Genomic DNA, 25,576 nt, shown 5'->3' with positions numbered 1-25,576 from the left:
CCTTCTTGTTGTTCATTAGTCCAGTCTCTCCTCCTGTCCTGACCTGCAAAGTCTGGTCCTTTTTCACCCAACTCCAGCCTCATCTACATCCCTCTCTCCTCCTCCACTCCACCCTGTCCAGGCCACCCTGGAACACTCTCAGCACCTCTGCCAGAAGGGCTCTCTCACCCCCTGATCTTGTGTCTGTGCCTGGCTCTCACTCGGGCTGGGTCTTCTCTCCTTCCTCACTCTCCTCCTGGCCAGCTCATTATCCAGCTCTCAGCCCAGGTGTCACCACTTCTGGGAAGCCTGCCTTGCTTACAGGCATCCCTGACATTCTTGTCTAAGCTTATCTTTTTATTTATGTAGTTATTTAGTGCAGTATCACATTCTAATTGACATGCCTCTCTCCATGGCTCAAAACTCTCAACTGCATGAAGGTAGGGACCACATCTGGCTTGTTCACCAAAATATCACTAGTGTCTAAAACAATGCTCAGCACACGGTACTCACTCAAGCACACTCAATCTCTCTCTGTCAAACCATCCATCATCTATCTACGTCATGAATGATTAGGGGCTGAGCATATGGGCAAATAGATTAATGATCACAAAATTCCTTTGGGGTCCTACTTAACAGAGGGATTTATAACCAATTAGGGGACTATCCCCCAAAGAAATGGGGGTGAATAATTCTCTAAGTTTGAGTTTTATAACCAAGTAACCCAGGTGGAAGAGTTGTAGAGCAGCTGACAGTGGGAAACTTGAATTTGTCCTAGATCTAGGGACAGGAGAAGGAGGAAGGCAGCTGCCGTCTTCAGCACAAGGAGAGGTGGGGCTGCCCAAGAGGGGTCCCATTGCAATCACGTCTGTGGCTCAAGATCTCACCTGACCTCACTGTGGAAGTTCACTGCCATTCACCATCAAGTGATCAATTACTCAAATTTAAGTATGTATTGAGGATCAAGCTCAATATATTGCTCCCCAGCTTCAAGCCCACCATGACTTCTTTCCCACTGCACCTAAAATGCAATTCAAACTTCTTTCCAGGGCCTGTGAAACCCCTCATGATCTGTTCCCTGTCCTCCCGAGTCCTTCCTCCTGCTCATTGGCCATGCCAAGCTCCTTCCTGGGGCCTCAGGACCTTTGCACATGCTCTTCTTTTGGAAGATCCCAGAGTGTTCTAGGTCTCCCCACTGCTGACTCCTTTACAGGTTTCAACTCTGAAGTTATCTCATTAGAAATGCCTTCCTGAATGACTTGCTCCATCAACGTGTAACCCAGCAAGACCCTATGGGGCCTCCTCAGGACAGATCCCCCAGGTCCTTCACCTGCCTCTTGTCTGTAATAAAAACTTTACCCTCCAAGGCCTTCTTCAAATTCTAAACAATGAATTTAATCAGAGGTGTGAGAAAATGCAGAAAGAAAGGAAAACAAGTCAAGTGAGACAAAATAATAATAATTTAGCCATTAAATGAAGTCGAGGATCTTTTAGTTCCTCCTCAAGGACAATAGATAATATTCTGAGCCATAACCTTGAGCCTTTTTGCAGATACTGAAATCCCCAGCAGGTGGAAGAAGTTAACTGTATGCTGCCCACAAGCACAGAGAGCCTGGAACCATTGGAACCATAAGGTTGATGATGTTGACTCCCGATTACCTCACCACCAACCAATCAGAAGAACATCCACGAGCCGGTCATGCACCCCACAAGTGCCCTCCCTCACCCTGTTTGGACCTTTTGAACACTAGCTGCCTGGTCTCCTTGCTTGGCACCTGCAATAAACATAAACACCACACTTCTCCTTCACCACAACCCTATGTCAATAGACTAAGCTTTACTGAGTGCGGGCGAGTGGACCCAAGTTTGTTTTGGTAACAGAAAGCTGTCCCACCAGCCTGTCAAACCCTCAGAAAACATGGATGAAGTCTTATTTTCTTTATAATCCTTATCATTAACTGGAATACTTTGGTTCACTTATTTGCTCAATCACTGGCTGGCTGCCCTAGTAAACAGCAATCCCAAGACAACAAGGATCTGGTCTGTTCAGTTCACCACGGCCCCTCCCACCCTCACACATCACAGGCACTCGGGGACTGCCTGCTGACGGAAGGAGCATCCTTCCTCTATGCTATCAGCATGGGACTCCCAGGGATGGAGTGTGTGAACCAGGCCCTATGCAAAGCCCCAGGACTGTGTGACCCGATGGAGATTCTCAACAGCCCACAAAGTGGCCCTGTACTTCATTCCCTCCTTCTAGTCCAATTTTACACCATTTACCTTAAAACCAAGAAAAAAAATTCATGACACAAGTTTCAGGGCTCCCTGCACCCCACGCTGTTCATCTGCCAGAGATCTGGGTGGTTCCCACACCCAGGGTACCAGAGCTATATAGCACAAGCCCTAACTAATCACTAGTCATGGATTGGCCAACATCTGTCACTGCCAGAAGTGCCCAGTTACCCACCAGCAGGCTGATAAACAGGGAGAGCCCAGTGACCAGGCATCCATCTCCTTAATGGGACATTAATGTCTTCAATCGGCTGCTTGGGCCCCCAGCACAGAATCCAACTGGGGCAGCATCTAATTGCTCCTTGACACCAGTAATTTACAAAGTGGGCTCCCACGGAGCTCGGATCCAGCCAATCCATTTGGAGCCTTCATTGAAAATGGTGGCCTGGGGTTTCCCTGGTGGCCCAGTGGTTAAGAAGCTGCCTTGCAATGCAAGGGGCACCTGTTTGATACCTCGCCCTGGAAGATCCCACATTGCAATGGAGCAACGAAGCCCGTGAGCCTCCACTACTGAGCTGGTGCTCTAGAGCCCCTGTGCCTCAACTACTGAAGCCCATGTGCTCTAGAGCCCCTGCTCTGCAACAAGACAAGCCACCGCAATGAGAAGCCTGAACACTGCAACAAAAAGACCCGCTACCACTAAATAAATACATGAATCTTTTAAAAGAAAGGAAACCGTGACTTAATAAGAAATTTCTACCCCTGCCTGTGTGGTGCCCATCCAGTCAGGCCTAGGTTGCCCAGGCAGGGCCACAGGGGCTGGAAAATGTAAGCAGGTCAGATGCTTCCTCCCACCCCACTCCTGGCCCCCAAGATTCTCCATATTCTATGGTCAGACTCTTTACCCCTAACCCAGCAGCCAGATTCACTGGGAATGCTGAAGTCCGGGGATGGACCACCTCTTTAGGTACTTGCTGACATGCAGAAAGCAGAGATAAGGTGCTGGAGTTTCATGTGGGTAACACTCACTAAGCTTGGTCATGCCTCCCCTTCCCACCAGCATCACTACCCAAGCACAGACACTCACTCATTCAGAAATCCTATTTGCATCTACAAAGGCTGTGTCCTCTTCTGTGTGCTGAGGATACAGCAATGAGCAAGTGCTTTAGTCTCTGCTCTCTTGCAGACAATCACCAAGTGATCAGAGAAATCAACAAGGTCATTTGAGATGATAAACGCTAAGAAACATAAAATAGGGGTGTCCTGGATGAAAAATTGTGACAAAAGTGGGTTGGCATGGAAGGCTTCTCTGAAGGTGCACCATTTGATTTAAGATCAGAATGACCACAGGAAAAAGGTGAAAACCTGGAGGAAAGTATTCTGGGCAGGAGGATGTGGTGTGACAAGCTTGAGGCAGGAAAGAACTTGGAATATGGATAAAGATGCAAGAAGTGTGAGTGGGAAAAAGAGTGGGTCCTGGGTGAGACCAGAGAAGCAGACAGAGGCCAGATTATGTAGTGCCTTTCAGGTCTGAAGACGGTGTTGATGTTACAAGAGAGGTGCTAGATGAATCCATCTCCCAAGGCAGAAAAATAACTCAAAGCCGATGCAGTCCTGGGAGGTAGAAACTGCGTTCCACGGATCCATGCATCCATGCATCAGACCATCTGTCCATCTATTGACACCTCTGTCCAATCCTCTACGCATGCATACATCCAACACTCATCCATTCAATGACTGATCTGGTGATGACTCTGAGTTAAACCCTATTCTAAGAACTGGGGAGGCAAAAGCACAATTAAGCATAGGATTTGTGGCCTAAGTGACCTGGATTCAGTGTTGGGCTCTTCTGCTTCCTAGCTATGATCCAGAAAATGATTGACTCTCCATAGGCCTCAGTTCTCCAATCTGTAAGATGGGACTAATGCCACAACTTTATTAGGAAACTGGCTTGTTATTGGTTTATTACTAACACAGGATTAGAAGGAATCACTAATTAGGGTAAAAAATGAAAAGGAATAGAAGTTCTACTATAAAGAAATACCAAGGCTCCAGGTTGGTTGGTGCACTGATATGCACCACCCTGGACCTTCTCCAGGCACAGGGCGAGCTTATCTTTGGGGTCCTTCAAGGCACCTTCTCCTCCATTTCCAACTAAAAGTGTCAGAGCAGGAATAGAACCCAGCAATGGTGCGGCCAGAGGCAATGTTGTGAGAGAGTCTTTGGCCTCCTACCTCAGAAAACTGAAGTCTCCCAAAGTCGCTGGGTGGGCTGGCGATCTTGAAGACTTTCTTCGGCATCACCCATGTCTCCAGGGTCTCGAGTTTGCTCACGGCCAGGTTTGTAGCATGATGCTTAATCAGAAAGCCCTGGAAACGGTCAGCAAGGAAGTAGAGGTGGACAGAGGCTGGGTGGCCCATTGGATAGTACCTGAAAAACACGCACAGGCTCACGCGAGCTCACGGGTCAGGACTGGGTGTGAGTCGGTCACGATGGGGCTCCTCACCCATCATGCCGATTTTGTTCCTAAGATAACCCCCACTTCATACAAAGCTCACTGCATTCCTGAAGGCTGTTCCCGTGTTTCTAGGATCTCAATAACTATTAACAATAACTTTTCTGCTGATCATACATGTAAAACATACTGACTGTATGAAAGCACAATTATGAAAATAAAATGTCTACTTTGGATGCTTCTTCCATGTTGCTGTCCTTCAGTTGCTAACAACAGCTAACTAACAAGTTGTGTCCAACTCTGCGCGACCCCAGGGACTGCAGCATGCCAGGCTTCCCTGTCCTCCTCTACCTCCCAGAGTTTGCTCAAGTTCACGTCCATTGGGTCCATTGATGTTATCTAACTGTCTCATCCTCTGCTGCCCCATTGTCCTTTTGCCTTCAATCTTTCCCAGCATCAGGGATAGATGATGTCAATTCACAGATATATTCAGTGATCCTCCAGTGCTGGGTACTGAGAAGCGACAATGGTGTGCCAACAATGTCATCATGACATATTTCCTTTCAGTCTTATTTTCTATGCACATATTTACATAAATTCTCTATAGCTGGGATCATAATATACACACTGGCTCTATCCTGGTTTTGCTTCATTGTATTTCCTGATCATTATCATGTCTTTGAATAGTCTCTGAAAGCACGATTTTTTTGTGTGTGTATACATTATTCCAGTGTATGTAATACCGTGACATGGAACTATAATACCAAAATATGGTTTTATAAACAGGGAAAGTTCCCCATCATTGAGTGTTCAACTTGTTTCTAATTTTTTTTTGCTATTCTAAACAATGCTGCGGTAAGCATCCTTGAGCAAAAATGTTTTGGGAAACATCTTTCTCCCTCTCTAATCTCCAAGAGGCTCTTGATGTCTGCTGTGTAAGTTTATCAGAAAGGTTGTTCCGATTTACACTCTCACCGTCCTTTTCACCAATGCACTGGGTATGATGCTTAAAAAGTATTGCCAATCTGAGATAAATACATACATAGACAAATAGCATGTTTTAAGATGCAGGTCTTTGATCCACAAAGGGGCTGAAAGGGGCAGGGAAGCTAAACAGATGCCCAGAGGAGGAGGGGGGAGAACAGACAGAGAAGGAAGGACGAGCGTGGACAAGCCTAGGTCTCTGTCCTTCCCAGCTGTAAAATGAAAAGCTGCCGGCTTCTGCACTGTGTGAGGTGCAGGGCACTTACAGGATGCTTCTGGTTCCAGCATTCCACAAATCACTGTCCCGCTCACTGCCTTCCCTCTGGTCCTGCCCTGGAGTTTAAGTCTTTACCTCTGATTATAACAGGGAAGCTGCCTTCCTGTGTTATGCATCTCCTGAAATCACTGCCTTGTTATCAGGTGCCTCCGGGGCTCTGAGCAAAAAGACCTGCCCCGTCTTCAGACTGCTCACCGCACATTCCCGGCCCTCGCAGGTCCACTTGGGTCTGGACTTTGGAAGCAGAAAACCCTCCCTGTGCTGCAGAACTTGCTGCCATGATGGAATGTTCTACATCTGCACCATTCAGCCCAGTAACCCTAACCACTGCTGATGACAGAGCTCTTGACGTATGGCTGGTATGGTTGAGGGACCGCACTTTAAATTTGAGTTCATTTAAACTTAAATGTCTCCTTGTGGAGACAGCATAGATGGTGCTGTGAAAGTGTCCTGGGGTTGCCTGCATTGATGTCCCCAAATTGTCACTTCTTCTGTCTCTTTCCCACGTGACTTGGTGGGTTTCCTTGCACCAGTGAGGTGAGTCTATTTCCCCCTTCTCAAACCTGCTTGGCCAGCAGGAGATGAGGTATGGTGCCAGTTCTGAGTCCGGATCCCAGGTAGGCTTTCACATTTTCCATCCCCTCTCTTGCTCCTCTGTGATCACTGTGAGAGCACAGGTGGGCTAACACGTGGGAAGGTGAGATGTTTGGAGCAGAGCTGAGCCACCCCAGGTATCCCAGCCGAAGCCTTCCTAGACCCACCAACAACTCCCAGCCAAGGGCAACAGAGCCTCCCTTCTGACCTGCCCCTGGCTACAGAAGCGGAAGAGATGCCAGCAGAGCCTAGGAATACTGCTCAGCTCATGTGCAAGCTTGAAGGCTCTGTAAATGCTTATTGTTTCAAAACACCGACTTGGGGCTAGTTTGTTATGTGACATTATTACAATGGATAAATAATACACTGTCAGGGCTCGTTCTGGAAGGTGGGTGGACTAGTGAAAGTTGAAGAAAAGCAGGAGAAATTATTACCATGGAAGTCAAAAGAAGCAAGTGTTTCCAGAAGGGGGCAGTCGGTTGTATGGGATGCTGCTAAGGGGTCAGGTAAATAAGTGATGGTCAAGAAATCCAGGAGTTAACCTTGCATTGCCCCTGTTCCTTCTTCCAAGAAATCCTGTTTTCTCCACCTGAATCCATTCTCTACTGTCGTATGCATGGCCAGCATCCTGGTCCAAGCCACCATCATGTCTTATCTGGACTTTTGCTGGAGCTGCCTTACTTAACTTCCTCCTTCTTTTGTCTGCTGTAATGGATTCTCAGAGTAGCCATATCTGTCATCCCTTCCTTAAATACCACAAGGGGCTCTGCTTATGCTTGGATAAAACCCAACCTCCTTAGCTGGTCTACAAGGTCCTGCCTCTTTCTCTAGCCTCATTTTGTTTACCTTTGTCCCAATTCACCACCTTCTAGCCACGTGGACCTTATTTTGAAGTCTTGAACACCCTAAGCTCACTTCTAGCCCAGGGCCTTTGCACGGGACATTCTCTCTGCTGGGGATACTCTTTTCCTCTACTGATTGCATGGTGGGCTCTGTCTTATCTTTTTGGCTAAATGTTACCATCTCAGAGAGATCTTCCTTGACTGCTGACTCTTAAGTCACCAACTCACTGCTGTTACTTGAGCTTATCCTCACTGCAGAGCATTTATCTTTAGAGACTTTTGTTCTTGTTGCTGTGAGCTGGGGTACTGCTTGTCTTCACACTAGAATGGGAGGACCTTGAGCTTGGGGCCTGGTCTGTCTGGGTCATGGCTGAGTGCCCAGTGCCTAACACACAGCCTGCCACATGGTAGATGCTCAATCGATACTTAAGGTTTGAGTGAAGATTCTAGAAGGATATTCTCTTGAACCCTTTGCTTCTAAGATACATCTAGGGAACTGGAAACCAGAACTGAACACAAAGTCCCTTGGTACGGACTCTAGACTGTATATGGTAATTAAGTAACTAAAACTGAGAGGAGAGTTGTAACTAGATGCAATAGAAGATGCCAGATGCAACACAATAGAACCTAAACCATGCCTCTGGTGCATTTGCTTGGCCCAAAGGTGTTTTTATTTCTTATTTAAATGAGGTGGGCATTAAAAAATTTGGGAAGCTCACACAAAAATGTGGATTTCTAATTTGTCTGAAAAAATCAGGAGATGTGATTGGCAGCTCCAAGTGTACATTCCCACAGGGCAAGGATGTGCTGCAATTCAGCACCGGGACCCTGGGGGCCCCTGGTCCATAGGATCAGTCCATCCTTAGCTAAGGACACATGCTTCCCTCCTGGCCCTAGATCACATTTGAATTTGAGGACCTGTAATAAAACACTGACATCCTTATCTCTGAAAGGGACTCTCAAGCAAACTTTCATTTTCTTGTTCCCTCCATCTGCCATTTTGAAATTTTCTGCAATGAATAAATGTTATCTTCTAATGACAAAAAAAATCAATAAACATTTTTTTTTATAAAAGTGTATACTATAGACTAGAAAGCCACAATCTGCATGAAATGTCCAGAGAAAATGAGATTTTTGAAATAAAGTTTCTACTTTTTTCCCCAGATAGCTCTGGGGTAGGAATTTACTGTCTTTTGCCTTTTGGGATAAGGGTCCTTTGTCCTGATTTATTTTTAGGCTTGTATTAATAAATATATTGGCTTTGCCCACAGCAAGGCACAGGGGTTCCATTATAATAAAAAATGAAGTAGAAGCCAAAGGATTCCAGGCCTGAGGCAATGTGATGGCTTGCTTAATCCCAAAACAAATAGCAGAAGAAAACTTCAGCAATCATAAATCACTTGGAGGTGTCTTTCAAAATTTCATCTAAGATTATTTACCTTACAAATGCTATGAAACCTGGGATTAAAACTACTCTTGAAACGATATTTGCCTTCCAAGCATGAGGCCGTGTGTCATCTCCTGGGGCCATATACTGTGGCTCCTGGGACAGGGATTCTGCCCCTGGACTAGCAGGGAGGAAAAGACATTCACTGATGACCTTGATCCTCACTGATGACCTTGACCTGAGGCACTGCTGTTACTAGCAATGGGGGTGTTAAAGGAAAATCTGCTTTCAAATGAGGAAAGGTGAGGGGTGGGCTACTGGGGAAGCTCTTAGCCAGCTTCACAGAGGAAATGGCACCTGAGATGACCCTGGAAGCCTCAGAAAAGGTGGATTGAGTGGGGACAGTCAACAAAGGACAGCACAGAGGAACTGACAGACAGTTCATATGACCAGTGATGGAGCAAGTAGCTCACACAGCTGCATCTTAAGAATACTGGAAACTAAATATCAACAATGGCATAAGCATTTACTAAAGCACTTCAGATATAAAATACTGTTAAAATGGGGATAATGATAATAATAATACATGACTAATAAAGTAGTTTTAGAGGATTATCCCCTTTAAACCTAACAACACCTTATGCTGTAAGGCTTATTATTATTCCCATTTTACAGATGAGGAAACTGAGGCTTAGGGAGGTTCAAGACTTGTCCAAGGCCAATAGCTAGTAAGAGTGGAGTTCAAATGGCAGGTTCTGGGTTTCTAACCCATTCTGGTCTTCTTTTAAACTAAATCAGGACTTGCAGGTAGAGGAGAGAGAAGGCTGAGGAGAAAATTGTTGCAGGCATGTGGAAACCCAGCTGATCTGCATGGGGTCCCAGTCAGGAAAACCTTCCATGTTTTCAGAGTTTTGTAGAACAAAATAGTTCCTTTCCTGTCCCCCTTCCGTTCTTGAGAGGAAGGAAGAGCAGGGCAAGGAGGGACACGTAGAAGGCTCAGAGGAGAAAGACTGATGCTAATAATTTTTTCTTTGTTGGTTAAAGAGGAAGGTGAGAGGAGGAGGCAGAGGCAGAACAAGAAAGAGAAGGAGAGTTGATTGGAGGCACTTCTGGGAGTCCATCCTCAGAAAATAATCAGAAAGGAGAATGGAAAAAAAAAAGGCTTTCTGCAAAAAGATATTCATCAGAACAATGGCAACAGGAAAGGGCTGGATTAAGCAAACTCTGGAATTTCTACTCAATGGAATACCAGCGGCATTAAAAAGGGTCATTATCATTATGGAAAGCTGCAGAGGAGCAAGGAGAGGAGGGGCTAATATTACAATGCTGAGCGAAAGAAACAGGACACGTAATCCTTGCAATTATGAAATATCTGCAATGCATATTGCTGAAGAGGAAGAGAAGCAGCCCCAAATTAAAAGGGTTTGGTAGGCTTAGGGAAACGCAGGGGAAGTAGGGGTGATGTTGAATCCTTTCCCCACCTTCCCTCTTCTTTCCAAATATTCTAGAACATTCTTTCCTGAAGTATCAACTAGTACCCACCAGTGGTAGATGAGATGATTCTAAAGGTTGCTGCTACTGCTGCTGCTAAGTCGCTTCAGTCGTGTCCGACTCTGTGCGACCCCATAGACGGCAGCCCACTAGGCTCCCGTCCCTGGGATTCTCCAGGCAAGAACACTGGAGTGGCTTGCCATTTCCTTCTCCAATGCATGAAAGTGAAAAGTGAAAGTGAAGTCGCTCAGTCGTGTCCGACTCTTAGCGACCCCATGGACCGCAGCCTACCAGGCTCCTCCGTCCATGGGATTTTCCAGGCAAGAGTACTGGAGTGGGGTGCCATTGCCTTCTCCGTCTAAAGGTTACATGAACGTTTTAAATAATGGTTCTGCCTTCCATGATGTTACTGGTTATGTTCTCAGGTCTGACAAAGATAGTATGGTTGTGTTTTAGGAAGGAGTCAATTTTCAGAGACACATGAAATGTTTATGGGATTTGCTTCAATCAAACTGATCTGGGAGGAGGGGGAAGGTGGGTGAAGGCAGAGATGAAACTGCACTGGCTGGGAGTCGGTAATCACTAGAGCTGACGATGGGAGATGGGATTTCATTTTTCTCTCCATTTGGTATATATCTGACATTTTCTAAAACAAAAAATAAAACAAAAATGTTCGGTATTTTCATGATTACTTTCCATTTAAAACAAACAGAACTATCTAATATGGTGCATAAAGCTTTCTTCTAAAATATGTATATTTAGCCTAAAGAATGAGTCCACAGAAAGGTAGGACTTCCCTGGTGGTCCAGTGGTTAAGAGTCCATGCTCCCAATGCAGGGGGCTTGGGTTTGATTCCTGGTGGAACTAGATCCTGCGTGTGTGTGTGTGTGTGCGTGTGTGTGAGTTGCTCAGTTGTGTCCAACTCTTTGTGACCCCATGTACTGTACACCACCAGGCTCCTCTATCCATGGAATTCTCCAGGCAAGAATACTGGAGTGGGTAGCCATTCCCTTCTCCAGGGGATCTTCCCGACCCAGGGATGGAGTCTGCACTGAAGGCAGATTCTTTACTGTCTGAGCCACCAGGGAAGCCCAGATCCCACATGCCACAATTGAAAGATAATGCATGCCTGCAACTAACACCCGGTATAGCCAAATAATTTTTTTTTTTAAAGAATGAGTCCACAGAAAGGAAATAAGTAGGTAAATATTAGATCTGCTATTCTGAGAAGGTAAAAGGGTTATGAGGGCTTAGACAGGAAATGCTCTGAACGCTGGGAAGTCCGCGTGGCTGACTGTTCGGGAGAAGCGTGGGGTGCAGCCGCAGCCCCCGCAGAGGAGGGCTGTCCCTCGTCCCTGGTCACCCCGCCCCTCCCGGCTCACCTGCAGCTGCTCTCCCCGGGGGCGCGCAGCGACGCCTCGGCCCGACGGAGGCCCAGGCGGGAGAAGGAGTGGTACAAAGTCAGCGTGACGTCACTCAGGCTGTGGATCCCGTCGGGCTCGTCGTAGACGTTCTCCCAGTAGGAGCGGAGGCCTGGGGTGCCCGCGGGGTAGTTCCCATACAGGTAATAGTCCAGCTGCCCGATGATTTCCTGATTCACCACAGCTTCAAACTTGCGGGCAAAGAAGGTGGGCCGGGCTGTCTGCTGTGCTCGTGGGATAAAGAGAGCTGAGTCAACCAGTGGGATGGGGGAGGTGGGGATGGAGGAGGCGAGCTCTGCGGTCCCAGCCTGTCTGGATCCACATCACCATTCAGACACCTACTGCCCTCTCTGTTCTCAGTTTCCTCATCTGTCAAAAGGGTTTTAGGATTGAACGAGTTAATATTTGTAAAGCATTGAAAGCAATGAGGGACACAGAAGTCAGCTTCATTTAAATATCTGTGAAATAATTACATCTTAGATGGTTATAGTTGGGAGGGATCTCAGAAATCATTTAGCTGGAGGTCTAGGGCAAATACCGCCTACAGAAGTATTTTAGTTGTCCGGAAGAATGTTTTAAAATTGAATTAACTGGCAACATTTTATAAGTGGAAGAGTTCATGGAAACTTTTGGCTTCTCTTGAAAAAGAAATGATCTGGCAACGGTAGGACTACGTTCCTGCATCGTAACACATAGTTAAAACTGAATAGCGGCTGTCCCTTTAGATGGGAATGGGCCTTGTGGCTCACCACAACCCCTACCACTCCCTACTGTCTCCTGGGCATTATAATTGACTTACAGACTCAGAGGGAACACCCTGGATTTACTGATCAGAATCCCTGGAAGTTAGGCTTAGAAATCTGTACTCTTAACAGGCTTCAAAGGTGATTCGTTTGCTCACTAGGGTGTGAGGACAAGGCAAATGACATCTGAGCTGGCTGCAGATCAGTCACCTAAACAGCCTTAAAATATTCAGATTCTGGAGTCCTTCTCCAGACCGACTGAGTCAATCTCTCTGAAGATGAGGTTTAGGAATCTGTATAGAAAAAAAAAAAAGGCTCCCAGGTGATTATGCTACATGTTTGAGGGCTACTTATGTAAACAAAATTTTCAAAGGGGCTGAATGCGTAAGAGGGAAAGGGACTGATCTAAGGTCACACAGTAAGGTAATGCGAGAGCCAGGATTCAGATCCAGGGTCATGGGTTAGAGAAGTGAAGTACTGAGCATTTGTTATCTACCAGGTTTTAAACCATGGTCTGGGGCAAGATCAATAAACCTTTTCAGCAAAATGGCAGATAATAAATATTTCCAGCTTTGCAACTACTCAGCTCTGCTGTCAGAGTGTGAAAGCAGCCATAGACAAACTGGAAAATGAATGGGTCTGTGGCTGTGCTCCAGAAACAAGTCATTTACAAAAACAGGGAGCGGGCTGGAGCAGCCCAGGGGCTGTAGCTTGCTGACCTCTAGTCTAGGGCTATGGAAACAACTAAACCACAGACCCTTCCTTTGAGGGGCCTGTGATCTTGTGCAAATTTTGACCTTCATTTAAGTCTAGCATTGTTCTCACTTCAATGCATTAAGAGCAACAATAATGACAATAAAAACTGAGCATATACGATACGTAGAGCATTGCATTTTGTCATTATCTCTAATCCTCCCAATAACTCTGCAAAGCGGGTGCTATGATTCCTATTTTACAGATGAGGAAACTCAACTTAGAGAAGGGAAGGGATAATGTACAAACACACAGTCATAAGATTCAAACCCAGATGACTCTAAAACCCAAATTCTATTGACTATATCATCTTAGGATCACACTGCTAGTCAAGTGAATCTGAAGCCCCAATAACAAAAACTCTTGTTAATGTTTTGGAATATCCCATCTGCTCTCTGCTTCACAGACACCTGGGACACCCACCCCTACCCTTTCTCTGCAGTCGAGGGGTTAGCTCAGTTCCCTTATAGGAGCATTAAAAAGAGCCAGAACATGTGGGTTCAAATTCTCACTCTATGTCTCTCTAGCTATATATGTCTTTGGGGAAGTTATCCAGGGCCTCAGTTTTTCCAGTCCTTAAAATGGGTATAATAATAATATAGGTACTTAGCATAGAATCTGACACACAGTGTTAGCAGCTATTATGAGACTTATCACTATGCCTTTAAGTCTACTACAGGGACTTCTAAGTCTTCACTTTCTGGAGGCAGAGCACCAGAGTAAGTGGCAGGGCAGCCTCCTTTTTCCTCCTAAGAGTCTCTGATCATACCTGGAGCTCCTAAAAAGCACGTTTCTATGTTTATAGTTCTCATCCTTGGAGTTATTTCCGTAAGAACTCAGAGTTCCTTACAGGCAGCAGTTTCTTGAGTCTGGGCGTTGAGAAATATTCTTGATCTTTGTTTGCTGTGAATTGAAGAGCTGTGAGCATGTGACTCGGTCTCTATGTTAGCTCATCTTTATCAGGGGCCACAATGTCCCCAGGATGCTGGGGCTGGAATACAACTGCTGCTGCTCTGGAGTGGCCCAGGAGGGGCAGTGCACTCAAGAATTGCCCTATCTCCTTGCTCTAAATGATGAAGGTCCTTTGCAATGAGGGTGAAAGCTGATCCTCTACAAAAGAGGGAATTGTTCTGTTTCTTTTGTCCCGCTTTGAACAGGTCAAATATTCCCCTTGCCACCCCTTTCTGCTCAGCAGACCCTTTATGCACAGACAATGGAGCTAAAATGTCACCCAAGTTCACCCAACCTTAATTAACATGGGTTTGAGGAGGCCCCTGGGTAGCTTTCAGTCTTCCACCAAAAACAGGCCTAAAGAATACTCATTGCAGTAACTGCTTACATGGGTGAAAGGCGTTAGGTGGGAACCTTGAGGGAATATGAATGATGGAACAAAACCCGCTGTGTATTCTACATTCCACCAGGCATGGAATCAGGTTGGCAGCAGGGTCTGGTGGAAAAAGCTCAGGCCTGGACCTGGAAACACCCGTGTGGGACCTCGCACCCTACCACTCCACTACTGCATGTCCATGGACAAGTAAGTCCCCTCTTGTGCCTTGGTTTCCCCACCTGCACAATGGAGATGATTTCTACCCAGTGAAGACAACGCCTGCAGAGAACCTGGCACATAGCCTGGGACACAGAAGACCCCAACCCCATGCTTCTCAAACAGAACAGCCTCCCTGTTGCCTGGGGATCTTGTTAAAATGCAGATTCTGACTCAGCAGGCCTGGAGCAGCAGAGATTCTGCATCTCTAACAAGCTCCCTGGTGATGCTGATGCTGCTGTTCTACAGACCACACTCCGAGGAGCTGGGCTAAGAGGCTGGAAGCTCCATGGGGGCAGTTTCGGTCCTCTCGTGGTTCAGTTATGTGCCAGAGTGAGGCAGTAGGGACACTTTGGATTGGGTAATCAGCCTGGCATTCTTGTCCCTGCCCCCAACACCCTCCATCACTCCAAGTTAGCGGTTTGGGGAGCAGCATATCATCTCCACGTGGTAGCTCTAGTGACCTCAGAGTGGCCTGTGAATGTATGCTCTGGGCAGCTGAGGCTGGGCATGGGGAGGAGGAGAAGAGGAAGAATTCAGGGTGCTGGCCTGGAGGGAGCAGGAGGTGTGCTCACGTGGGATGGAAAGAGGTTGCCATCCTGAATAGGTCTGGGTCCAAGGCACCCTTGGGGCTCATGGGAAGCAGATGGACACTGGCCACCCTTCTGCCTCTCCTCTCCCCAGAGCATGAACTGCTGGGCCCTGCAGAGATACCTGCGATGGCAAGCAATTTTCTTCTTGTTACTCCTTTAAGTTCACAGAGCACGGTGGTTTGTAAACCTGGCTGCTCATCAGAACTTCCCTAAGTCTGCTACATTAAAAATAAAAATTCCTGAGCCTCACTGGAGATCAGAAGCTCTCGACTGGGGATGTGTTTGCCCCCGGTGGATATCTGGTGATATCTGAAGACATTCCTGGCTGTCATGTCTGCAGGGTGCTACTGGATCCCCATGGGGACATTAAATAGTGACATCCTGGTTGTCACAGTGGAGGGTGGGGTGCTTCTGGAATCTAGCGGGCGGAGGCCAGGGATGCTGCTTAAACATCCTACATCCCTCCACCCTAACACAGAATTATTCAGCCACGATGTTAAGAGTGCTGAGGTTGAGAAACTCTGCACTCTAACCAAGTTTGTACCCAGAAATGTATTTTAAACAAATATTTGGGGAGATTCTGATCAAAAGGCAGCATAGAGAAATGGATGCAAGTACGGCCTTTGAAAACAGATATGTTGGGCTGTGTGACCTTGCATAAAGTTTTTGATCTCTCTCTACCTCAGTTTCCCTATCTCTAAAATAATCTATCTCTGTGTCTATCTGTCTTCTGAGGCTGTTGTGGAGTAAATGAGTCGACACAGGCCAAGCGGTTAGATGGTCCCTTGCGTGGTGTTAGTGATCAGTAAGTGTTGGCTATTGTGGATGTTGTTATGGTTATCATCAACAGCTGGGGTGGGAGTGTGTGGGATGTGATGAGCTGCAGGGCTGTCTTGGACACCTGCAGATGCTGGCTGGAAGGCACAGGCAGGTGGGCTGGGTGGGCAGCTCACCTGGAAGCGGTGGAAATCCTGCGGCTTGAAGTCATTGGGGGAGCAGCCGCACCAGTCCACGATGTGCTTGTACTGGCACTTACAGCCCAGCTTGCGGTTCCAGTTGGTGATGCGCAGATTGTTGTCCACCATGGTGTCGCAGTGCGGGCTGTTCTCCAGGACCGTGTGGAAGAAGGACTGAGGGGGAGAGAAGGGCCTGGCTTGAGACCTCGCCCAGTCTTCTTCGACTGGGCTGGGGTGGGGGTCCTTCCCAGGGACCACCTGACCCTGAAGAGACTCTCTTGCAGACTCAGCTGTTCTCTCTGCAAATGGAATTAGTCCCATGCAGGCCTAGCCAGAGCACCCTGGAAGTTTTGCCCAGAGTGGCATTCTGCTTAGCAGTTACTGCTCTGTTTCTCTAAGATGTCTCTTCTCAGCAGCCTAGAAACTGATTTCAAGACATCTCTTATGACCCAGTACATCCGTTCAGCAGAGAGAAAAAGTCCCTTCAGGGCTTCCCTGGAAGCTCAGCTGGTATAGAATCCACCTGCAATGCAGGAGACCTGGTTCAATTTCTGGGTTGGGAAGATCCACTGGAGAAGGGATAGGCTACCTACTCCAGTATTCTTGGGCTTCCCTGGTGGCTCAGATGGTAATCTGCCTGCAATGCAGGAGACCTGGGTTCGATCCCTGGGTTGGGAAGATCCCCTGGAGGACGGCATGGCAACCAACTCTAGTATTCTTGCCTGGAGAATCCCCATGGACAGAGGGGCCTTGCGTCTACAGTCCGCAGGGTCGCAAAGAGTCAGACACAACTGAGTGACTAAGCACAGCACAAGGTATGTCAACACATGAGGACCAGAGGAAAACATTGGGACAATTTTCTAAAAAACCCTGGACCAAAGGACTCTTGATTTTACAAACAGCTAGACCTGAAACCAAAGGGATGCAGTCTGAGATATTTTGGAACAAAGACTGAAGCCCTGGAATTTCACTCCTGGGAGAGGGACGCCAGAATCATGGACGCCCTCCTGCCCCAGTCACAGGAGGAGGGACTACAACACAGGGAGGAAAGGTGGGGTGTGCTGGGGCTTCCCGCTGTCCATGGTGCTGAAACAGACACCATCATTTCCCCCTATTCCTGAGACTGTTGGCCAACCTCTCCTAGGAATCTGAGAAAAAGGCAATGTTGAGAGTGAAAAGAGAGACCAGAGCAGAGACATATGGTTGGAGCTGCTGAAAGAGAGAGATGGGGAGAGAAAGACACACACACACTGACTTCTATTTGGACACTGTTTTATAACAACCTCAGATACCAGGGTGATATGCTTTCCCCTGCTCTCTGCTTCCTAGGGGAAGCTATTGGGGAATACGTGTCCACCTGTTGCAAACTCATGGCACAGCCTTCAGATTTCTTCTAAGTTCATCCCTTAGAGGTGGTTTGGGAAAAGGGCAGGGCAGAAATGCTGGGATGGAGGAGGTGGGATCTAATAGAGACACTGGAATGTAAAGTGCCTGGGTGCTCTGTGGGGTAGAGGGTGGGGTGGGTGGGACAGAGAGAGCCAGCATTGGGATGCACACCTTGATTAAATCAAACAAAGTCCCAAACAGTCTCTTCTCAATGGCTGAGTGGATAAAATGAGGCTCTATCCACATCACTCAGCTGACCCTCTTGTGATGCTAAATGACATGTCTGTGAACCTGCATTTTAAGCTTGAATTGTCTAAAAGCCCAAACAGGCACATATTCTCCATCAAGCAGTGGGGTAGGTACCCGATTATCAATTGTCTTGTGTCCTTTTGTAATGATGCAGAAAAGATAATGGATGAGGAGGTTATTGGAATTGAGAGAGAAAGTGGGTTTTGCTGAAACATGATTAAAAGCTGATGACTTAACATGTATACAGAATAGCAAAACCTGACCCAGTGATGACAAGCCCATCATCCCTTAGGAGTTATGTCAGCAGTCAGCCCTACTCAGAGCTTGGCCCTGCCCCAGATGTTGGTGAGGGATGTGGAAACCATCAAATGAGATGCATTGTCTTGTTTGGCCTGGAAACACAGAACCTGAGTGGCCCTGAGATGTGGCACAGCCAGGAATGGTGGGCCATTCATGGGAGGTGTCACAGGCTTAATAGAAACAGCCAGCACTGGAGTTTTCTGGAGTTAGAGATTAGGGTGAAAGTGAACTAGAGGTCAGGGAACTAATCTAGAATCTGTCTGCCCAGGTCTGATAAGAAGGCTGCTGGCTGTTGTCAGGAGCAACACTGTAGCACTGAGTCCATACCCATTTCCAGATGGGGCTGGGGCTGTTTCAGAATAGCCTGCAATCTTACACACAGGACTTTCTGAAATGGACTGAATGTTTGCATCCCCGCAAAATTTATAGGTTGAAACCCTAACCCTCAAGTGATGGTGTCAGGAGGTAGGGCCTTTGGAAAGTGATTGTAATGAGGGTGGGATCCACACAAATGGGATTAGTGTCCTTCCCTCACCCCTTAGGCCATGTGAGAACACAATGAGAACTGTCAGTAGGCAGTCTGCAACCAAAAAGAGAGAAAGCACCTGACCACACTGGCACCTTGACCTACAACTTCTAGCCTCCAAAACTGTAAGAAGTACCTTCATTCCATTGTATCCTGTTTTGGCACTCTGAACTAAGATAGTTTCCCATCCTGAGGTCTGAAAAGTGGTGGCAGACTTCTGAGACCTTTTCAAATAGCTGCAAAAGCTAACAAGAAATAGTGGGTCCTAAGCATTTGGCCATAATGGCTGTCAATGCAGGAGGCAGAGCAAACCCAACAATAGCCCTGGTTTGGTGATCGCCAGAACTTCTGATGTGACTGATGGGGCCAAAACTACTGGAAAAGAGGAGCTGTCAAAAGTTGATATGGGTGTCTCTAAAGAAGCCAGCATATACAATTGTGCAGGTTATGCTCTGCACAACCCTGTGGGTACCATTGACATTGTAGGTATGAGAACTTTGTATTTTTTTCAATAGCAATTTTCTAAAAAATGGCAATAAAGTTGTTCTAACAAAATTAGTATATTGTGATGATTTTATGACTGATGGGAGCCAAGCATCTTGAGGAAGAACTACCTTTTTTTACTTTACACTTTTAAAGACACTGTATAGATTGCTGGTGGCAGCCTTGTGCATCTCCTCCATACAATGACCTCCCTCCGGACTGGACGGGACCAGGGGTCCTACGGTAAGAGTAAGGTTCCTGGTAGCTGGCACAGTTCCCCATCTTCCTCTGGATGTTTGGAGGACAATGCCATGTAGCTTCACCAAAAATTCAGCATCCACTTTGCTCCAAGGGCTAGAGCCAGCCCCTACCTTTCTCAGGGACTTTTCCCCAGATACTCACCTCGGCAGGAAGCAGAGTATAGGAGTAGAATTGCTTCATTTTGGTCACCAGATCGTCAGTGGAGAACGTCACATACTCTACAAACTTCCGGTTTAGCAGGAACCAGTCTGAGCCGCCATCTACAGCAATGCCCTCTGGGATCCGCCGGTCCCCCAGGCGCCACATGTGGGCATCACACTCCAGGAAGAGCCTGTCCAGGCCCTGTTTCCGGATGAACCTGGACAAGACAAAGTCATGCTTAGCCATGAAAGAGCTCAACCCAGAGTCCAAAAGAAATGGTCAAAACTACTGTCTCTCAGGGAAGGTCTTGGCCATAAAGCCATTTTTTGAGCACTACTACACGCTCAGTGCTGAGCTAGGGGGTCTGTGTGTAGTTTCTCATTTGACCTTCACAAGTGAGGCTGGTCTCTGTAACCCTATGAGGCAGGTACTATTATTATGCCCATTTTACAGATGAAGACACTGAGGCTTAGAGCGCTTAGGACATTTGCCTGCCCAGCACAGTTAGATGGCAACGATCATCTGCTACATCTGCTTCCACTTTAGAGGACTTCTGAAATCACCTTTTCATGCCACAGATGCATTGGAATTTGGTGAATACAGCTCTAGACCCTCATCTCAGAACAGTGCTTTTATTTTTAAAAATTAATTAATCAGTAAACTATATTTATTTACAATACAGTGTTAGTTTCAGGCATATAGCAAAGTGATTTAGTTTTATACACACACACACACACACACACATATATTTCAGATTCTTTTGATTTACAGGCTACTGAAAGATATTGAATATAGTTTCCTGTGCTATACAGTAAATCTTTGGTTTGTTGATCATCTGTTTTACTTATAACTATCTGTTAATCCTATACTCCTAAATTTATCCCATTGCAGAATAATGCTTTTAAATACAACAAAAATACACAGTTACAAAATATTTCCATAAATACCAAAGTGATGGCATAGTAATTCACATGATTCTTGATTCATACACTATATAGAGGATTGCAAAATATTTTTAAAAACACCAAATTTATGATAATTACATGTGTTTTCTTTTTAACACATTTAATAATAAGATCTTGTAGTAGGTCTAAACACTATTGTAATTTTGAAGAAGAGGTGAGCATAAATGATATTTAGACATGGATGCATCAACTATAATGTTATTTGGAACTTATCTGCAGTCCAGTGGTTAAGACTCTGAACTTACAATGCAAGGGTCACGAGTTCAATCACTTGTTGGGGACACGACAGGAAGAATGGACAAAAAAAGGAAATATATGATTCCAACAGCAACTGCTAATACTATAATGGTTTGTTATCCTATATTTAGCTGGATCTCAATTAGCATTTAGTGAAAATTAAGATCCTTTTCTTCCTGGGCTTCCCTGATGGTCCAGTGGTAAAGAATCTGCCTGCCAATAGAGGAAACACGGGTTCAATCCCTGATCTGGGAAGATCCCACATGTCATGGAGCAACTAAGACTCTGCACCACAACTACTGAGCTTGTGCTCTAGAGCCTGGGAGCCACAGCTACTGAGCCCACGAGCTGCAACTACTGACTCCTGGGCACTGCAAATTAGAGAGTAGCCCCCACTCACTGAAACTAGAGAAAAGCCCACGGAGCAACAAGGACCCAGCACAGTAAAAAAAAAAAAAAATAATAATTTTCTTCCTATTCAAAGTCACAGACCCCTAAATTCTATCCATGAACCTCAGATTAATAACTCCTCCTCTAGGACACACACACACACACACACAGACACGTGTGCACACACACAGGATTCTTCGAGGCAGACAAGGCAAATTCACCATTCCCTAATTTACAGACACAGAAATCAAAGGTCAAAGAGCTTGTAAGGTGCATAGGGCTGTTGGGAGGGTGGACAGAGCTAGGGCCAAGACTTCTGGCCCAAACTCTCAGTTCATTTTCACTTAGCATTAATTTCACACCTACTATGTGCCAGGCACGGGCTGGCCCTGGTGGAAGGCAAGGAGAAGCAAAGATGATCCCTGCTCCTCAGGAGCTGGTTGTCTCCTTGGGAGTTTATAATTTACAACTTTTCTGATCTTGTTGCTCTTTCAGATCATACAACATAAAATCAACCATTTAAAAGCATATAATTCAACAGCATTAGTTCATCTGCAATCGTCATCTTTACCTGGTTTCAAAATAGTTCATCACCCTTAAAGGAAACCCCCATCCTCATCAGCAGTTACTTCCTACTCTGCTTCCCTCCAGATCCTGGCCATCCATCTATGGATTTACCTAGTCTGGATATTTCATAGAGATGGAATCACACAAGGTGTGCCCTCTTCCAGCTATCATCGTGTTTTCAAGGTTCCTCCACATTGCAGCACATATTGGTACTTCATCTCCTTCTGTCTGTCTGCCTGGCATCCATTCCTTGCTTTTGTGGGAACCGCACCTTGATTTTATTTTGGACATTCACCCTCAACTCTCAGTTCACTTGGTTTGCCTCAGCCCCAGCACCAGGGGTGGGGACACGACTCGGCTTGATCAACCAGAGTATACCACGTGCTTGGCTGCCATAATTGCTTCAGGGATGGGAGAACAAGTCAAGCTGAGTCTGAGACTGGGTTCTGGATTTTTGCTGAAAAAAACTAGGAAGGAAGGCTTTTCTTGGGGATTTTTGTCTGGAAGAATGTAAGCTGAGGGTTGCAGGCAGCCATCTTGTCACCATGTGGATAGAGGTTGTCTGACCATGAAGGTATCACAAAAACAAAGAGAGAAAAGAGAGAGGGAGGAGGTGCTTCTGTGGCTGCTGCTGCTAAGTCACTTCAGTCATGTCCGACTCTGTGTGACCCCATAGACGGCAGCCCACCAGGCTCCCCGTCCCTGGGATTCTCCAGGCAAGAACACTGGAGTGGGTTGCCATTTCCTTCTCCAATGCATGAAAGTGAAAAGTGAAAGGGAAGTCGCTCAGCTGTGTCCGACTCTTCATGACCCCATGGACTGCAGCCCACCAGGCTCCTCCATCCATGGGATTTTCCAGGCAAGAGTACTGGAGTGGGGTGCCACTGCCTTCTCCAAGAGAGGAGATAGACACAGACAAAGCTTCAATGACTTTGCTTGAGACCCTGGATCTTGCTGTCCCTGACTCACCGCCAGACTTGTCAGTAATGTGCTTAAGGCATTTTGGAATAGGGTTCTATCATTTGCAATGGAAGAAGTCTGGACTAATACATTCCTTAACGATTTCACCTTTATCACTACTGTGATGGATGCAAATGTTCTTAGCCTCCAGGTAGAGTAGGTAGCCATGGCTGTGGCACATTAGGGCCACTTTTCCACTAGGCCGGGCTGCATCCCCCATTGCGTGTCTACAGGTTTTTGTGTCTCCATGACAGATCTCACCTCTGTCTTCACATTAGAGTTGCCTGTCTCCTCCAAGACAGATGCTGCACTAGAACTGACCCAAACTTCCTCATTTCTGCCTACCTTACAGGTACTGGAACACTGCAAGGCAGCTGTACAGTATAGTAGCTGGAGATGGTCCCACCCTCCTGGCCACTCTCAGTTCTAGAAAGAATCTCTCCCACTGAGCCTCCCACAAATCTGCCAGAGGGAACTGCCTGAAACCTCACTAATAAACCCACACCCATAGCACTTTCTTCTGCACAAATAGAGGACCTGCCCCCAGACACTTGTCACTCATTGAGCACAATGGTGTAATAGATTTAATTCTTAGGAAAACTTGATGCTAGTGTGATAAAAATGGTGATTACAATGATGCTGGTGGTGAAGAGACTTAATTCTGTTAAAATGTGCTTTGCATCTCATCACAACGTGACTCTACCAGTAACCAGCTGGGTGAGTTTGTAAAATAATGACCTTGACTAATGTCCCCCATGGGAAGCTGACAAAGTTGGGCTAGGTCTAGGTTGTAAAATTAAATGCCTACGGGGATCAGACAAATAATGTAAGTGTGTGAGGTAGGCTGAGTATTCAACAACAGTGTAGGTAGAATCAGCAAAGATGTAGAGAATGCATTTTCTAAAAGAATTTCAAATCCCTTAAAAAAAATTCTGATAAATAAGACATACCCCTAGGCTGAATCCAGCCCACAGACCACCAGTTGTAATAATGATGAGTTAGGTAGTCTCTAAGGTACTGTTTAGGCTGGATGATTCACAAGCTAGAATCAAGATTTCCAGGAGAAATATGAACAACCTCAGTTATGCAGATGATACCACCCTAATGGCATAAAATGAAGAGGAACTAAAGGGCTTCTTGTTGAAGGTGAAAGAAGAGAGTGAAAAAGCTGGCTTAAAATTCAACTTTCAATAAACCAAGATCATGGTATCTAGTCCCATCACTTTATGGCAAACAGATTGGGAAAAAGTGGAAACAGTGACAGATTTTCTTTTCTTGAGCTCCAAAATCATTGCTGACTCTTGCTCCTTGGACGGAAAGCTATAACAAACCTAGATAACATGTTGAAAAACAGAGACATCACTTGCTGACAAAGTTCCCTACAGTCAAAGCTATGGTTTTTCCAGTAGTCATCTACAGATGAGAGAGTTGTACCATAAGGAAAGCTGAGTGCTGAAGAATTAAAATAAAATAAAATAAAATAAAATAAAAATGCTTTCAAAATGTGGCACTGGAGAAGACTCTTGAGAGTCCCTTGGATAGCAAGGAGATCAATCCTAAAGGAAAAACAATCAATCCTAAAGGAAATCAACCCTGAATATTCATTGGAATGACTGATGCTGAAGCTCCAATACTTTGGCCACCTGATGCTGGAAAAGATCGAGGGCAATAGAAGAAGGGGGTGACAGAGGATAAGATGGTTTGATGGCATAACCGACTTGATGGACATGAGTTTGAGCAAGCCCCGGGAGTCGGTGATGGACAGGCAAGCCTGGCATGCTGCAGTTCACGGGATTGCAAAGAGTTGGACACAACTTAGCGACTCAACAACAACAAGGGACTTAGCTGTGACATTCTTAAGTCACTGTTATACCAAGGAAGAGGGTGTGGGGCAAGCACTAGATGGATGCATGGGATCCCAGAGGAGGCTGAGAACTTTTCTGAAGACACACAGGGCAGAAGCCAACCAGAAGACCCAGGTTTCCAATGTCCCTGGTCCTGACCTTTCCCTAACATTTTCTTTCCAAGTGTAAAATTCACTATCCTTAGCAAAGCCATGTTCTCTCTGGGGAGCGACCTGGTAAAAGGTTTTCAGTATACCCACAATGGCACTTACTGACACCAAACTTGGCTATAACTGATTCACTGAAGGAAGACACTGAGGGAGGGAAAAGAAAATCCTATCTCGACTCTGGCTGGTGCCAATTAGATGATAATGTCCGGTGGGTACACTTAACTGTGCTTAAACCTTTAAATTTTAGATACTTTATCAAAACTTTCATGGTAATCAAGACAACTGAGGGAGAGAGAGAGAAGAAATACAGGTGGGATGACATGCAAAATTTTTCTTTCCATGGACCAGCTTTTTAATTTCATGTTCCATTAGATTGGATAACAGCATCATCTTGCAATTTTAATGTGATGTCCCAGACTGCAATATCCAAATACAATATTTATGCAGTAATCTCCAAAATAAAATATTTACGGGGTTTGGGAGATTGACTGCTGTACTTACTGCCTTCAAAACCGATAAGCTGCAAAAGCATGTTCAGTTAATTATGAGTAAATAGAGATCACAGATTTCCCAGGTCTCAGAAAAGTTCCTGGGTTGAAAGGGGCTACCAGGAACTTAGGTCTGGACTGAGAGAAGATGGAAGAGGCCCAGAGTGTGGGAATCTATCAGGCAAAAACAATCAAGCTGTTTAGGCAGTGATTTTGCTGTTTACCCCCCCATGTGGATTTACCATAATTTGAAAAGATAAAGGCTGGAAACCAAAGTAAGTTTGTGAACATCTGGGTGAATCTTTCATCAATGTTGGCTCACCAGGAAAAGGCGCATGGCTCTCCCACCTGAGGGATGG

At 46.0% G+C, this 25,576-nt stretch overlaps 1 protein-coding gene across 1 annotated transcript in view; it reads right to left on the bottom strand.

Moving 5' to 3' along the window:
• The window catches only part of XYLT1 (xylosyltransferase 1), a 352,172-nt gene that overhangs the window by 16,527 nt on the left and 310,069 nt on the right, over positions 1–25,576 (bottom strand). The window contains exons 7-10 of the mRNA XM_061401246.1: positions 19,597–19,813; positions 16,248–16,424; positions 11,624–11,886; positions 4,446–4,641 (exon numbers count right to left, since the gene is read on the bottom strand). Coding sequence (XP_061257230.1) covers positions 4,446–4,641; positions 11,624–11,886; positions 16,248–16,424; positions 19,597–19,813 — 853 coding nt within the window. The remainder of the gene's footprint in view (positions 1–4,445; positions 4,642–11,623; positions 11,887–16,247; positions 16,425–19,596; positions 19,814–25,576) is intronic.

Source organism: Bos javanicus, chromosome 25 (genome assembly GCF_032452875.1).
Source record: "Bos javanicus breed banteng chromosome 25, ARS-OSU_banteng_1.0, whole genome shotgun sequence".
Classification (NCBI taxonomy): Eukaryota; Metazoa; Chordata; class Mammalia; order Artiodactyla; family Bovidae; genus Bos; species Bos javanicus.
This window is presented reverse-complemented; position numbering and strand designations above follow the sequence as displayed.